The 16,932-nt window shown below is 40.6% G+C and overlaps 1 protein-coding gene across 7 annotated transcripts in view; it reads right to left on the bottom strand.

The window, feature by feature from the left end:
* Nucleotides 1–16,299, bottom strand: part of ubap2b (ubiquitin associated protein 2b) — a 34,234-nt gene extending 17,935 nt beyond the window's left edge. The window contains exons 1-13 of one of the 7 annotated variants that reach the window (XM_084388435.1): nt 16,245–16,299; nt 14,972–15,109; nt 14,789–14,866; nt 8,847–8,957; nt 8,472–8,616; nt 8,241–8,318; nt 4,892–4,952; nt 4,703–4,776; nt 4,309–4,361; nt 4,158–4,228; nt 1,609–1,795; nt 1,010–1,214; nt 585–820 (exon numbers count right to left, since the gene is read on the bottom strand). In XM_084388435.1, coding sequence (XP_084244561.1) covers nt 585–820; nt 1,010–1,214; nt 1,609–1,795; nt 4,158–4,228; nt 4,309–4,361; nt 4,703–4,776; nt 4,892–4,952; nt 8,241–8,318; nt 8,472–8,616; nt 8,847–8,957; nt 14,789–14,866; nt 14,972–15,067 — 1,395 coding nt within the window. In that variant the 5' untranslated portion in view covers nt 15,068–15,109; nt 16,245–16,299. The other 6 variants (XM_084388432.1, XM_084388431.1, XM_084388436.1 and 3 more) reach the window with 6 other exon arrangements.
* Between the last annotated feature and the right edge of the window lie 633 nt (nt 16,300–16,932).

Raw genomic sequence — 16,932 nt, 5'->3', positions numbered from 1 at the left:
GAAAATTCTGTCAGTAATTACTCACCCTCATGTTGTTTCAACCCCGTAAGACTTTCGTTCATCTTCGGAACACAAATTAAGATATTTTTGATTAAATCTGAGAGCTCGATCACTCCTCCATAGGCTTCTAAAACACTATAACTTGCTGGCCCAGAAAATGTATTAAAGACATCGTTAATATAGTCCAAGTGACTACAGTGGCTCAATCTTAAGTTTATAAAGCGACGAGAATACTTTTTGTGCGCAAAAACAAACAAAAATAACGACTTTATTCCACTTTTCATTTCCTTCTCTCTGGGCCTCGAGTCTTTTCACGTAGTGTTTAAGCGTAGCGCGTCTGTGTTGCACATCACCACGTAGGCTCACTATTGGGCGATGCTGATCATGTGTGTGATACAGCTCCCAGATTTAATCAAAAATATCTTAATTTGTGTTCCGAAGATGAACGAAAGTCTTACGGGGTTGGAACAACATGAGGGTGAGTAATTACTGACAGAATTTTCATTTTTGGGTGAACTAACCCTTTAACAATGTTACAAGGCACACACACAATACTACGGGTGTTACGGGTTTACTTTTGTTACCTTAGATGGAGGGGGTGCTCTCCGTCTTTGTGGTCTGAAGTTTCTGGGTTGTGGCGGCTCTGCAGTGATAACGACAGGCTCACAGAAGGGTTTCAGTGTTGGAGAAGGCTCATCATACGGGGGAAGTGGGACAGGGTCTCGGGCCTGAGCCGGCAGGTCCGACTGGAGTGCTGCATTTTTATGCTGGGTCAGATGACTGAGGATGGGAGATGGGTCGGGTTGGGCCTTGAGGTCCACTTAAGACAAAAGATGTGGTCAGTCTTTGTTTTTTGTTTTCAACTTTCATAGAGAATTTGTGTTCATAATATTAGAGAGCGTGTTAAGGATGTGTAAAACTACATCGACTGCAATGGTCAATGGCATTCAGTTGCATGTGTACATGTAATCAGCCATTACATAGTATAAACAGTATGCGTAATACTCACGGTGAGCTGCTGTAACAGGGGTCTCCTTGGGTTCATTCAATGTCATGGGTGTGGATTCAATAGGCATCGGAGCAGTGGATTCAACAGATGCAGTGCCATTGCTCAGGGCCCCTGAAATCTGATTGGACAGAGGAGCGATTCGGGGTGTGCTGATTGGCTCAGTTTTCTGCACATCACTGTGGGGAAGCCTGGATCCCGGCATGGTCTAGAAGGAAAAAGAAAGCGTTGTCATGATACCGAAGTTTCAGTAGTCAAAACCAATGTCAGTAAAATTTCAGTTGTCAATACCAATTTTGATACCAAAGCAAAAACTATGCCATTCAATATACATTGTTTTACTAAGTTTTAAGTTTCGTCTTTGTACCAAAGCACTGGTCCTTTTAGACATTTCTCATTACAAAAATTGTAAAGAAAATGCTATGTAATAGAGGACACTATATATTGCCACCATATCAGTTATGAGGAATTTTTTTGACCAAGCCCACACTTTTGAATTGTAGTAGATCTTGTGTGAATAATTACTAAAATAGCCAGAATAATCGTATAAATCTGTGGTAAAGGTGCAGAGTCAAGTGCTGTATGTGTGCCCACGTTCTCACCGATGCAGCATGTGCATAAGTGCCAGCCGCAGCAGAAGCGTAGCTGTGTGTGTGCGCTCGGGTGGAGTACTGCTGGGAGTTGGTGAACACCAGGCTCTGAGTGAGCGTATCAAGGGATGATGGCTCCAATCCGACCAGCTCGGAGTCACCGTCAGCCACCTTAGGCAACAGAGAGCTGAGATCCATCCTGATGAGCAGAGACAAACATTCAGACAACTACAAAAAAGGCCATTACTCTGTGATGCGTTTTTCTTTGGATCTGATGATTCCACAGCACAGGAAAAGAGGATATTCTAGGGGACTCCACCTATATACGCCTGCTCATCTGTCACGCTTGCTTAGTTGTAAGGATGTGTGCTTCGTTTTATTTTAATCGCAAAACATAAGTCGTAAATTCACGAGACAGGGAGGGGAATCATACCTGAATGCTTGCCAAATATTTTAGAGAACACAGGTAGAGAGATATAGGTCTAAACTTGCTGCTCTTAACTGATTGTTGAACATTTTATACAGAGATGTTTAAGCACTAGACAAACCACTCTTTATCATGCAGTGATTTAGTGGTCAAGGCAAAAGAAATAGTCAGCATCTTTGGTCAGAAACTCTTCAAATTAAATTTATATAAAATGATACCGAGCCATCAAGAGTACAAACAAGTTGTATAGGTAATGACAACTGTGACTGACAGAGTAAGAAGTAATTCCATTGTAATCCTAGGTGTGCTACTTAAAAATTAATAACAGTACTATATATTAGATATTAGGATTCACCCCTTGAGATGAATCATTTCGTTTTCGAGGGGGTCCATCGATAACAATACTACTCCAAAATGTTTACAAATCACTTTTCAAACTGACAAATAAAGATGCATTTTGTTAAATAATTCAGATGTGCAGTTAAATGCAATAAGCTGCTCATTTTTAAACATGCTCTTTAAAACTTACATATAGCTTTTCTTTATCAATGTGCATTTTCTTTATAACGCCACTCACTTAATAAGCTGGTCCCATGTGTGACCTGGCCAATGACTTTTTAAGGGATAGTTCCCCCAAAAATGAAAATTCTGTAATTAATGACTCACCCTTATGTCATTCCAAACCCGTAAGACCTTCGTCTTACGGGTTTGGAATGACATAAGGGTGAGTCATTAAGTTCACATCTTCGGAACACAAATGAAGATATTTTGATGAAATTCGAGAGCTTCAGAATACTTTCTGAAGTATACTATAGCTTTAGTACACTTTGTAACTTCTTTTGCTCAAAATAAAAAATTAAATTAGTCAATACACCAATCCTTCCGAAACATGTTTTTGTCTTGCCCTGATTGACTATTATAAGTGTTTATATTTTAGATTCATCTTTAGATATTTTCCATCTAAACTGGTTATATCTCTTAAGCCTAGTAGTGAATGTTTTGTGAGTAGTAGGATAATCTCTCACACCTAGAGGGCCAAAAGTTAAGGCCCTTTCACACCGGATGCGTAACGAAAAAGCAAATAGTTTGTGAGCGAACAGTTCGCGTCTCGCGAATTTGCAACGTCTGTGACGTTCAGAGCTTCAACATTAATCCAAAACTTTCGCGCCGACAGCTGAGAAAACATGGACACTTCACCATCATCATCATCCAGTGAAGATGAGCTTTTCATTTTCTTTAAAAGACAGAAAAGAAGGTTTTGGGTGCACCCAATCTTAAAGAACAGAGAGTCTGAAGGGGATTATGCTAATGTCCACTTGTAGTTTCCTTTTCCTCTCTCCTTTTTCTCACATAGGTGTCCCTGAGGTTTTTCCACAGTTTTTTTGCGTCTTCAACTAAACAGTGCGTTTTGTAATGTCAATACGCATTACATGTAACACACGAAGTAACAAATTAAAATCATTCGACTAGAAACTGTAGATATCACACACAAGAATGTATAGTATACTAAAAGCAGCCCTAAATAGTCTCACTTCATTTTGCTACATGTTCATATAAACACGGTCTCTATCTTTGACGATAATAGTGTTAGCTTTCTATCCCAAAAGTAGTTTAGCCTGCTAGCCTACACAGCACAGGACTATACAACCACTAAAACTATCACACAACATACTCACAGTCGTGATAACCGAGTTGGTTGGCAATGCTACGCCACACATTGTCTTTCAAATCGTTGTCCTTGTAGTATGTGATTGGCTGAAGCCTTTTCTGTCGCCAAAAAAAAAAAAAAAAAAAGACACCGAAGCATCGTTTTTGCGCCGCAGCACATTCGCGTTCGGTGTGGAAGCACTCATTACATAAACAGCTGATCAAAAAATAAAACCATCGCGCAAATTATTCGTGCGTCAAAATCGCGTCCAGTGTGAAAGGACCTTTACAGTGTTCCTTTAGACAAATTAAATGAGCATTTGTCAATTTGAAGAGGGATTTTAAGCTAAAAAAAATTCAAATTTGAATATGAATAATTGAATTTATTTGAACTAATAAGTTATTTTTTTATTTTTAAGTGGCACTCCTAGGCCTCCACACATCTAAGCTCTGTGCTGGAAAGTGCTGAAGCACAGAAAGCACTCACCCCTGTCCAGGCTGCATGGGGTTCTTGGAGCCAAGAGCATAGGAAGCAGTGAACACTTTGGTCTCAGATAGCTGATAAATGGAGAAGCGAGCGTTACACATTGACATCACGATCAACTTTTCCAGTTTCATTTTAACATGAGATCACTCACATCTTCATTCCAGTCTTCGGCTGCCCAATCTTCCAGACTGTCCTTCCAGGCTCCTGACAGGACAGCAGAGTTTAGAGAATGTTTTTTTTTTTTTACAGAGGGTTAAATTATATAAAACTCAGAAACCCTGTTTTATTGCTTGTTCATTTACACAAATTTTGCTTTTTGGTTTGATGACTTGCGCTACATAAATCGGAAATGAGATCAGCATTCTGATTTTCAATCAATACAGAGCATGTGGTATGAAATCAATACCACTAAAAACAGTCTCAACTGACGTCAATGCTATTCTGAAAATGGCTTCAGATATGATTAAGTGAAAAGCTTTAGAGAACCAATTTCCGCTCTATTAAAGATACAGTGTCCAGAATCCAGAACAATAAACTGCACTCACCTGCTCCTTCAGTAGTCTCACTTCCAGGATCCCCTGCCTCAGCAGAGCCGGTGCAGTCAGCAGGGTTAAACGTCCTACTAGTCAAAGACAAGCAAACGAAGGAGGGAGAGTGAGAATGACCAAGAATGGGCACAGGTGTTGTGTGATTATATATTTTTTGGGTTTTAAAAAACAAGTGTGAATGCTCACCCCATTCCCTGAGAGAACCTGCTCATTCCAGCTCCTCTGCCTCTTCCTCGGCCTCCTACACCTGACAAGACACATCAGCATGAATACTAATTCGAACAAGTGAAAATATAGTAATAAAAGAAAAAATTCAATACAAAATTTCCAATGTTGTCATTTGTTATTGGTTCTTGTGTACATTTATAAATAGTTTTTTTCCTCCTGTACCTCAAAGACATCTACATTCAAACATTCAGATATGATTGGCTAACCACCTTGCAAATAAAATGAGGTTATTTAAGAGACATGACAGCCCCTTCTAATGACTCTTTCCAGTCTTTTTCTTGCTCCCTCCCTTATCTTCCCCTCTCGAGTTGCAGCTGCTTTAAACAACGCTCCGTCACATGAAGTGCCCTACAAACGTTGCTCAGAGTGACACAAATAGCAACACAGGAACAGGCCCCATCCTGCCCAGTCTAAGATACCAGAATGCATACCGTAGCCACGTTCTGTCCAAATATCATACACATAATAATAAGCGTTACACTGTAGACAATTACATATAATAGATTTTCTATTAAGAAAATTATTTTGCTGAGAAACCGCAGAGAAGACAAATATATATACATATAATTTTACATCTTTCTTATTTGACATGCAATAACTCAGGAAGGAAATAAGGTATGAGGACAATTTTTGGTGATGTTCCCCTACATGTGAGCTGCATCTGGATAAAATGTTGTGGTAATAGCATAAAGTAGGGCTGGGTAAAAAAAATATTGATTTCTCGATTTTAATCGATTCTCATTTTTACGAAACGATATCGATTCTTAAATCCCAAGAATCGATAAGTCATCCTGTTTTCAGTTGATGAATGAATGAACATTGTTGCGCGCATCCCATCCAATAAATCGCAATAATCTTTATACTTTGTTACTATTGATATGAAACAAAGTCTCAGATTTCAAATTACTTCCATTTCAAAAACAATTACCGTTTTGGCGCTGTGGCGTGAGATCGCTCTGGCTCAGCTCAAGAGAAGCAGCAGCGCATGCAAGCACATGATCTTCTCTTCCGCCTTAATACCAGTTACAGCGCGAAATAAGCATGAATGAGCATCTGAAAGTGTGTTAAAAGGTAGAGTACAACTTATCGAAGTCCGTATCATGTGACAGGGAATCGCTCAATCAGTGTTTCAACCGTGGAAAGACATCAGTAAACAATGTCATGTAACGTCACATTTACCTCAGAAAACCCATATCCAGTGACCATAAACTCGTTAGTCATCTAGAAATATTAACTCTAGAGAGGAGCATTTTAAATATATGCACCATATTACATATTCATTATAATTTTTAATGTTCTTCAATATTTAATGCATGTTTGAATAAATCTGGAAAGTTTATGACAGCCACCATTTAAATTTTTATATAATTTCATATAACTATTATTATAAAAATAAATAAGTGTATTTTAAGTGTTTGTATACAAATCAGTTAATTTTTACCTTCAATATTATAGTAGGCTAATGAAGCCTATAGGCTACAACTGACTCCCATAGTTTACAATAATAGTTAAGAGATTTGTTTTCCTTGAGGAAATTTGCAATGTATTGTACCTGATATCCAAAATAATCAATATTGCATCGAAATCGAATCGAATTGCAAGCTTGTGAATTGAAATCGAATCGAATTGTGAAATTTGTGTCAATACCCATTCCTAGCATAAAGTAATCAAAAGTTATAGCATTTGGAACTACGGTAGCCTTTTTGTTTAGCCCTTGACACCCAGAAGGCTTTTTTTTAATTGTTTCTTCGGGAGTAATATCTTGTGGTCGACGCAATGGATTATGCTGATTTTGGACTAAACGCCACGTGAATGCTACAACTGATTTTAGTTTGTGGCTGTGGGGTTTTATAGCCTGGTTGACACCAGACCCTTCTCATTCGTAACAGAGTGTGGGTCTGGGGAAGCTTCATTCACATCCCATTTCCAAAGGGGCGTCGCTAAAATGCCTCTAGGCACAATTGGATAGACCTAAAACCAATCAGAGCGATCGTCATCGTGTAAAGCCCGCTTCAATGTTTGTGATTGGTGCCAAGATTTGGAAAGTTTGGAAATGGGCTTGAATGGGCTCTTGGCCAGACTGACTTGCAGAGCAAATCTAAATTTGCCGAAAGTTCGTCTGGGTTTTCCCAGGCTAGGGGTTTTATGTAATGTGACAATGAGGAATGTGAGAATGAGGAAATTTTCACAAATTAGTGATGTGACAATGAGGAATTTTTCCCACCGGTTAATCGAAGTGTGACAACACTGGTAGAGGGGGGGGGGGGGGGGGGGGGGGTCGCTAATTCGAAAGCAAAATGTGCACGGCCGCTCAGGCATTCATAACGGTGCTGAGCAGAGCAAGCATTTTCAACTCATTCCTATGGAAGTTCGAAAGAAACTGAAACGCTCAGTCTGCTACACGTCTTTCAAATTAGTGCCAATTCGGGGCGGCAATTGCTTGAATTGTGGGTTCATTATTATTATTATTCTTAATGAAAAACACAACAAAAAAACCCAACTAATCATTTGCAGGTTCCGTATTCGGATTAGGTTTGAATCCAAATCTTCCATCATCATCTTGTCAGTCAGCTAGTGACTCTCGTGATTAATGAAAACCGACTCCTGTTGCTGATCTGTGCAGCGAACCTACTTCGGCTCACGCTGCATTGAGCAGACATCCATTTTTTAACTGTAGTGTCTGTTCTCAAACTGAACTAAATTATTTTTATTACCATCAAAAAAATCAAAAAGACGGTGGGGGGTGGTGCCACGGTGGGCAAGTGATGAACATCGGTAACAGATTATCGCAGCAAACCTAGTTTAAATATGCAGAAAATGATAATTGTGAATGAGGAACCTGGAGGATTTTTCTGAAGAACAGTGCTCAGGACAAACAAGACGAACAACTATCACAAAACATAAAAACTGTTGTTAATCATCCAGGTAACGTGCAATATTGAGACTCAAGGGTATGTAAACTTTAGAACTGGTTCATGTGTGTTAATTCAGTTGTTTTGTCTTGTGCACAAAATAATGTCAACATCAGTTATGTGAAGCCGCTTACTCAGCAAAGTACTGAAAACATGAATTTATGATCCCTCTTATTTTGTTAATATAATTAACATCTTGCATATTCTTCAAGGGGTATATAAACTTATGAGCAGAATTGTACTGTCTTACTGAAGAGTAGTGTACATTATATTTCTAGTTTTCAAATTATATTTGAGTGATACTTTTTATGCAGCTAATCAACTTAAAAACCACTTCAGGGGGCAGCACTGTGTTAGTGAGCAGTAATGTCTTGGAGTGAGTATAATGCTCTGACCTCTCCCTCTTCCTCTTCGCCCACGGTCTCCTCCTCTCTCTCCTGGAGCTGAATCAAACCCGTTCTCTTCCAACCGCCCTTAAAACAACGACAGAGAACAAGAAATGCTCATACAGCTGATATCTAAATCACCAAAATAACATTACGCAAGCCATTAGATACTCTGCCTCAGGCAAAAACACAAATCTATGCATGTCAGGACATGTACACACTAATCGCACAGAAACACACCTTCCTGGTTGCGGCTGGCCCCTCGGCCACGTCTGTTTGGACCCACGCGGCCTCTGCTTTCCCTTTCTCCTCTCTTCTCTCTGCTCTCTGGTGCAGTCCCTTCTTTTCCAACACTTTTCTTCTTGCCAACCGTCTCCCATGAGTCCTGTGCAATCAAATTAGCACAGCGTGAGAATATTTCAAAACATAATCAGTACATGGATTTATTAACCTCATATCTGTTTATTAAAGATCTGTTTCAGCTTAATCACTAGTATGGCAGGCTAGTAAAGTTGGAAAAAAACACTTTCAATTCAGTCTAGTTTTTCTGGTATGATTAATACTTTTACAAAATACAGTGAATCAGAAACGAGTAAAACAGGATGAAGTGTGCACCTTGACAGTGACCTCCTCCAGGAGGAAGTTGATAGCCCTGTTGATGTCTCCATTGCAGTCGTGAAGGGCCACCATACACTCATCCTGATTTTTGCCTGTAACCTCCATGAGCTAGAACACAAACAAAACCAAATGCAATCAAATTCTTGGAGATAAAACAAAATACACAAACTATAAAGGGAACCAAGGATGGGAATCAGGTAAATCAAGCATAAGGATTTTTTTTTATTATTCATGTAGCCTACCATTCATTACAATAAAACTCTGAATGTGCATCAGTGAGCCAGGAATTATACCGATATAATGGGTATCGGTAAAGATAAATTATTTTTATTTTCAGACTCATTAAAAGGAACTGCCTCAAAGAGAGTTATTTTTTATTGCAAATTGGATTACACTGATCAAAGTTGAAGTGCACAATCAGCATGGGCACTGCAACAGAAAAGGAAAACGTTTTTAATTTATCTTTGAATTATTTTTGCAAAGCCCAGTCTCGTGACATTCGATTCAAAATGTAGGGCCCTGTGAAATCGGTTTTATTTTTCGCAAAAGCCGTGTTCTCCATTAACATTTTTCTGGATTCAGTTTTAATGGTTTAATTACATTTTAATCATCAAAAACAAGATTTTGGTCATATCTCACACCGCCAAAATTGAAAAGAAACTTTAAATAATGGTTTATTCAACCATTGATTTTTTTTAATACATTTTAATAATTTTAACAATAATGAAGTGTTTTATTTTTTCAGAAATTCCATGTTGTTTTTTTCTGTATTCTATTTATGATTTAATCAAATTTATTATAAAAAATAGTGGTTATCCAATGAACACTTAAAACTTAATTCATATTTTAAGATAAACATTAATTAAATTTGAAAAATGTATTTCATTTTTGGCAAACAAAGTGCTACACAACAGAGGCTTCCTAAAATTAGAGATGAGACATGAGAAATATATCTATAGAAAGCTTGGAATGTCTACTAAACCAATTTAAATCAAAAACAAATACTGATTATGTAACCCATATAAAAGGTGCATTTCTCTCTCATCGTCAACATCTTAGCAGCTGACACTGACTCTGGGGGCTTTCACACTGGGTAAGCGTTTCGGTCCGAGTGCGAATGTCCAAGTCTCGGTGCCCCCCCGTTGCGCTGCGTTGGTCTGGTTGGTCTTCACACTCAACTTGATCGAAACCTGGTGCATTTGTGTCATCTTGCATCATCACAAACGTGCACAACGCACTTTTTTTTATTAATTTGGTGCTATTATGTAAACTACACTTGGGTTTACTGTATGTGTTGCATTAAAGCAGCTTTCTGCTGCTTGCAAACAGACTCTTTTGAGGAGACAGTTGCCATTAATTTGCCTCCCTGATTGCACTCACTATGCACGAATACACTGCAGGCTAATTCTTGCTCGTACCCAAGGTAAATCCTCAACATCATCATCCCTAACATCTGTTTTATTGAACTAAATGCATCGTAATCAGCTAAAACGCATGTGCAGGTTACTTTACTACCTGAACAAGTGCGCACTCGAGTCCGTGTTGCTTTCACATTCACAAGAATCGCGCAACAGATTAAGTGCAACCGAACTAAGACCACCTTCTTCAGGTAGAATCGGGTTTGGTACCTCGATGCGCACCGGGGTCCACATAACAGCATTCACATGACCAATTTTCCATGCAAACTGTGCCCCGTTCCGAAATAAACTTCCAATGTGAAAGCCCCCTCAGAAAACACTAGTTTATTAATAAATCAAAATGTCTCCTTGCTATTTTTTGCAACACATTCATAATCATTACTTTTGCCGTCACTTTGCAGTTACCTTTAAGTGCACTTGAGCGCGGAATAGGCTATATATTACACCTATATACATATAATAAAAGCTCATTATTGTTTAATATTCTCCCTAGTATACATTTAAAGCTGCAGTCCGCAGTTTTTCCTCTTTGTCACCATCTCTGTTCTAGGGCTGTAATCAACCAAAGAAAATCTTGGTCGACTGAAGTTTGTTGACATGGTAGAAGAGGTCTGAATGACTATTAATTAAACGCTCTCACAATTAAATAAATAATATTCAGCAAATCTTCTAGTAGCCTACTTTCTTCAATCTGTCTCTCTTCTCCAGTGGGTTGGGCTAATCCAAAAGAAGTGAAAACAAGGGGGGTGTTCTGAAGACAGACTGTTACCTGTGAAACAGGGGTGGTCTGAAAACACCCCCATTAGCAATTAGTGCTTTCCACCTGATGAAATGAACGCAGCAAAAAAAAAAAAAAAAGAAATCGACCAATCAGAATTTCGGTCGAGTCAGAACGTATCGACCAAATAATCGACCTGGAGATTACAGCCCTACTCTGTTCGAAATCTGCAGTTGCAGTTATTTGTGGAATTATCAACTTTACGTGGGTTGTGCCTTGGCACGGCACAGCGCGGATGAATCCAATGTTTTGAGGAGAATGTGTGGCTGTCAGTCACCGCGCCGGTGTGGATACTGTGATTCGCAATCACAGATTCTACTTTTTGGAAGGATGACCAACATAATTTTCACCGGAAAATGTCGTCTAAACAAGTACGTAACATCCATTTTTGTTCTGACCAACTAAAGGGAAAAAGCATTGCAGTAAATCGCGCTGATTAAATCTAACGATCACTTATATCACGTCAAACCGTACAAATTATACTTTGTTCTCAAATTGTTAATGTTAACAACATCAGTATTGTGTGACTACATTTAATGCCCTTCCGAGATTTATCATTGTTTTCACATGGGCCGGTTGCAGTCTCTTTTTCTGTAGCCACTCCGAAGTCTTTTGCATTTCACAACGGGTGAATCTTGTGTTGTCACTGGTGATTGTCGTTTGATCCTTTCTGGATCCACCATCAAATTGATACGTTTAATTATATCAAGTGCTGTGAGAAAAGGCTATAAATCTCCACCTCCAACATCCTCACGCAATATAGCCTACTAGCCGGGACACCTTCTTTATGTGTACAGATGTGACGTAATGACGCAAAGACATGCTCGCATTTCCCCCGTAAATCCACCAGTACCAGTGGAATAAAAAACATTATTACAAGTTTACCGTATAGAAACGAGTTAAGGCAAGCAGATAGTTTTGAACACTGGCTGGTTATGTACTTGCTCAAGTTTATTTGGGATCATTTTTAACCCAAAAAAGTTACAGACTGCAGCCTCAAGTAATTAAATTAATATAACGTGTTATTAGTCAACTAATGGCTTAAATTAACTACTAGTCGACTAGAAAAATCATTTCGCAGGCAGCCCTAGATTTTTTTTTCCATAGGGCTGCTCATTCCAACCGTGTAGGAAATATCAGTGTATTTTGGGACAGGGTTGGAAGAATAGACAAGAACCGTAAAAAATAATAAAAAAAAAAATAATAATATATATATATATATATATATATATATATATACACTGCTCAAAAAAATAAAGGGAACACTTTTTAATCAGAGAATAGCATCAAGTCAGTTAAACTCCTGGGATATTGATCTGGTCAGTTAAGTAACAGAGGGGGTTGGTAATCAGTTTCAGCTGCTTTAGTGTTAATGAAATTAACAGCAGGTGCACTAGATGGGCAACAGTGAGACAAACCCCAAAACAGGAATGGTTTTACAGGTGGAGGCCACTGACATTTTTTCCCTACTCATCTTTTCGGACTGTTTTTCACCAGTTTTGCATTTGCCTAGGGTCAGTGTCACTACTGGTAGCTAGGGATGGGAACGACACGGGATTTGGGAAATCGACTGTCGAGGCCCATGTGTCGACTTTTTGTCGGATTGTCGGCCTTTTTTTTCTTTTTTTTTTAAAGAGCAGCAGCAATGCGGAGGGTGGAAAATATTCTACATCAGGGTCCGAAATTAACACCCGCCAAGCGCCAAATGCGGGTAGATTTTCTGTTTGGCGAGTAAATCTCAAAAGGCTATCCGCCACACTGGCGGGTGAATGTTCATAACAAAATATGAAATTTTAAGCGCGCACGCACGAGCAGAGAGAGAGAGAGCGAGTCCCGGCCGCGCGCGCGCGCACGCACTCACCATTCAGAGCGGTCAAGCTTCCCCGTACTTTTTGACAAGCGTCCTTGACAGGGCGGCCAGAGCTTCTTTGCAGCTCAAGTCGGCGGCGGTGTGTACGTACCTACCTACAGTTAACGCTCTTTCTGTTGACGGCGCTGAGGAAAAAGCTCCCGCCACTGTAAGAAGCTGTCGCCGCCCATTTGTGTCCTCCTGCGCACCCATCAAAGCCGTGCAGAACGTCTTCAGCACTCGCGGATCGTGCATATTTCCGCTGCTGCTTCTGTTTACACACCATGGTCGTTCTTTTCTCGAGAAAATGAGTTTTCTCATAGCGTTTGCAACGCAATACTCGTTCCCTTATCTCTCAGGGAACCGAGGTTAAAGTAACCGAGGAAATGTAATAAATTAAAAGCCAAAAAAAAAAAAAAAAAGCAATTTGGAAATCCCACAAGCCCCGCCCCCTCGACATGTCGACACTCTATTTTTTTTGTCGAGTGGAGCATGTGTCGAATGTCGGTCGTTTTGTCGAGAAAAAGTCCCATCCCTACTGGTAGCATGAGGCGATACCTGGACCCTACAGAGGTTGCGCAGGCAGTCCAGCTCCTTCAGGATGGCTCATCAATACGTGCCATTGCCAGAAGGTTTGCTGTGTCTCCCAGCACAGTCTCAAGAGCATGGAGGAGATTCCAGGAAGACAGACAGCTACTCTAGGAGAGCTGGACAGGGCCGTAGAAGGTCCTTAACCCATCAGCAGGACCGGTATCTGCTCCTTTGTGCGAGGAGGAACATGATGAGCACTGCCAGAGCCCTACAAAATGACCTCCGGCAGGCCACTGGTGTGAATGTCTCTGACCAAACAATCAGAAACAGACTTCATGAGGGTGGCCTGAGGGCCCGACGTCCTCTAGTGGGCCCTGTGCTCACTGCCCAGCACCAGGGAGCTCGATTGGCATTTCCCATTGAACACCAGAATTGGCAGGTCCGCCACTGGTGCCCTGTGGTTTTCACAAATGAGAGCAGGTTCACCCTGAGCACGTGACAGACAGGAAAGGGTCTGGAGAAGCCGTGGAGAATGTTATGCTGCCTGTAACATCGTTCAGCATGACCGGTTTGGTGGTGGGTCAGTGATGGTCTGGGGAGGCATATCCATGGAGGGACGCATAGACCTCTGCAGGCTAGACAATGGCACCCTGACTGCCATTAGGTATCGGGATGAAATCCTTGGATCCATTGTCAGACCCTATGCTGGTGCAGTGGGTCCTGGGTTCCTCCTGGTGCACAACAATGCCCGGCCTCATGTGGCGAGAGCATGCAGGCAGTTCCTGGAGGATGAAGGAATGATACCATTGAAGGGCCACCACGCTCACCTGACCTACATCCAATAGAACACCTCTGGGACATTGTGTTTCGGTCCATCTGACATCACCTGGTTGCACCTCAGACTGTCCAGGAGCTCAGTGATGCGCTGGTCCAGATCTGGGAGGAAATACCCCAGGACACCATCCGTCGTCTCATTAGGAGCATGCCCCGACGTTGTCAGGCATGCATACAAGCACGTGGGGGCCATACCAAACTACTGAGTACCATTTTCAGTTGCTGCAATGAAATTTCAGCAAAATTGACAAGCCTGCTGCATCATTTTTTCACTTAGATTTCCGGGGTGTCTTTGAATTCAATCCTCTGTAGGTTGATCATTTTCATTTCCATCAAACGATGTGGCATCCTTTCGTTCATAACACATTACCCAGTCCATATTAGTATAGATATCCAGCATGATATTTTTCCCCATTGAGATCTGATGTGTTTTCAAAGTGTTCCTTTAATTTTTTTGAGCAGTGTATATATATATATATATATATATATATATAATTCTGGCCACAATTTTACTTCTGCTGTTGCTCACCTGCTGGACTTTGCCCTCAAAATCTGCATCATTTTTGTCGTAAATCATCTGGGCGAGTCGGATCTGTTCCGCTGTGGCCTAGAGATAGATGACATTCATAATCAAAACACACAGTCATAGATAGGAACTCAGGCCTGATAATTATGTCAAACCTCACTGATGGAGTGTGTGTGTGTTGCTCACCTGTATCTGTTTCTGTGGCTGTGAGGTGTGTGTGGTTTGTTGTAGGGCTCTGTCCCGATTGCCCCTGGCAGCATCAGTGACCACTGAAGTCATCATAAACAGTATATACAAAATAATGTATGTACAAAATAGAAAATTCTGGAGGAGAGGAGGAAACGGAGACAGAATATTACACACAAGACTATAAAAAAGTATTCCCAAGATGTTTGTGTTAGAAAAGGTTAGTGACAGGTGCAGCAGGCCTGTGGCTAGTTTAACTCTTAGCTCTGTGCTTCCCATGTAAGACTATCACTCCCCTATCTGCCCAGCACTTAAATATAGCCATGCAAACATAGTCTGGACTGGTGTCCACTTACACACCCACCTAAACCCCACTCCTGAAAAAATAAAACACGCCTGCAACAACATATAAACTGCACATCAGTCTTAAAGGGACAGGTCACCTAAACCTAAAAGTCAGTCATAAGGGTTTGAAACAATATAATGGTATAAAAAAATATAATATTTTTGTGGGTTTATCTTTAACAAGGACTGAAATTCAAAACCTACCGAGTAGCCTACTTAGATCGCACACTTCGGCAAACCGAACGCGCAGTTCGGCCAAAAACGCAGTCTAGATAACGTTAGGGGGGGATTGATGAGATTAGAACGAAAACATCTTTGCTAATGGCCGACTAAAAATAATCGCGGTAACGGTTTAAAACCGTCGCGATCATCATGTATATCAACCTTCACGACGGACTAAAACAACACAGATTGGACCAGCAACCGTGAAATGGCCCTTGGTAACAGACACACGAACTCGTGCGAGTGATCATATTATTTGAGTATGCGTTCGCTCAATTAAAAGCCACAATTGCGTCATGTTAACAGTCAGTTTGGCTACGGTTAGAAGAGACGGGATTTTAAAAACAAGCAGATGCTAACAGGTTTGGCTAACTGTTTGGGCTGCACCACGCCGCGCCGCGCCGCTGCTAATGCTACGAACAACCGACAACAAACGCCAGCTTATCTGCCACACTAATAATGAGGCAAAATCAAGTAACGTAAACCCTTAAATCACTGGCAAGACAAAAACATATGCTCTTTTTACAAGTCGACGGTAATGGGTTTGCTTTCGCTTTTTCGGAACCACAGACATACCCTCTCCGCTCCCTCAAACGCTGTGTTTTTACCTGCCCACCGACCGCACGCGCTTCCCTACAAACAGCAGCGTGAAGCTCGCAAAGAGGAACAAAGATGTTTTTCAATATAAAAGCCCAGACGACATTACTCAAATAAAAGTCCCGAGCCGTGCAGCATAGAATCTTCTTCTTCTTCTTTGTTACGTTTAATGGCGGGTGGCAACCAGCATTATGGTGCATTACCGCCACCTACTATGTTGGAGCGTGGGCCAGAGTTTTCCTTCCCTTGAAGAGACAAAATAAAAAATATATAATAATACTAATAATATTTCCTGCTCCTAAATTCTATTTATCAATCCAGTTTCTCTCAAATAACATAATAACTTCCCTACCTCAATATCAAAAACATTTTTTAGACTTAATTCTTCCTGTTGAAGCTTTCTACTTTCCTCCCTTAACACTTCCCGCTTTTTTTTACAGTGAAGAATTACATGCTCGACTGACTCCTCTATTTGGCAGTGTTCACACACTCCTGAAGGGTGCTTATTTATTAAGCGCAAAGTTTTATTAAGCCTAGTATGTCCTACCCTTGTCAAGATGTTCTCCTCTTTATTGTTTCTTCTGGCTATCCTTCCTGTACCCACATCTTGCTGTAATATATAGAGATGTCACCCTGTGTTTCCTGTATCCCAACTGTTCTGCCACTCCTTAATGATGTTTTGTTTGATTATTCCTTTAGCTTCAGACTTACTGAGTGGAACGCACAAGACCTCCTCCTGCATCAGAGCCTGTTTTGCTAATGCATCCACATCTTCATTTCCCTTAATCCCTCTATGT

Source organism: Rutilus rutilus (genome assembly GCF_951802725.1).
Source record: "Rutilus rutilus genome assembly, chromosome: 19".
Lineage (NCBI taxonomy): Eukaryota > Metazoa > Chordata > Actinopteri > Cypriniformes > Leuciscidae > Rutilus > Rutilus rutilus.
Note: the sequence above shows the minus strand (reverse complement) of the source record. Positions and strands in the feature narration are given on the sequence as shown.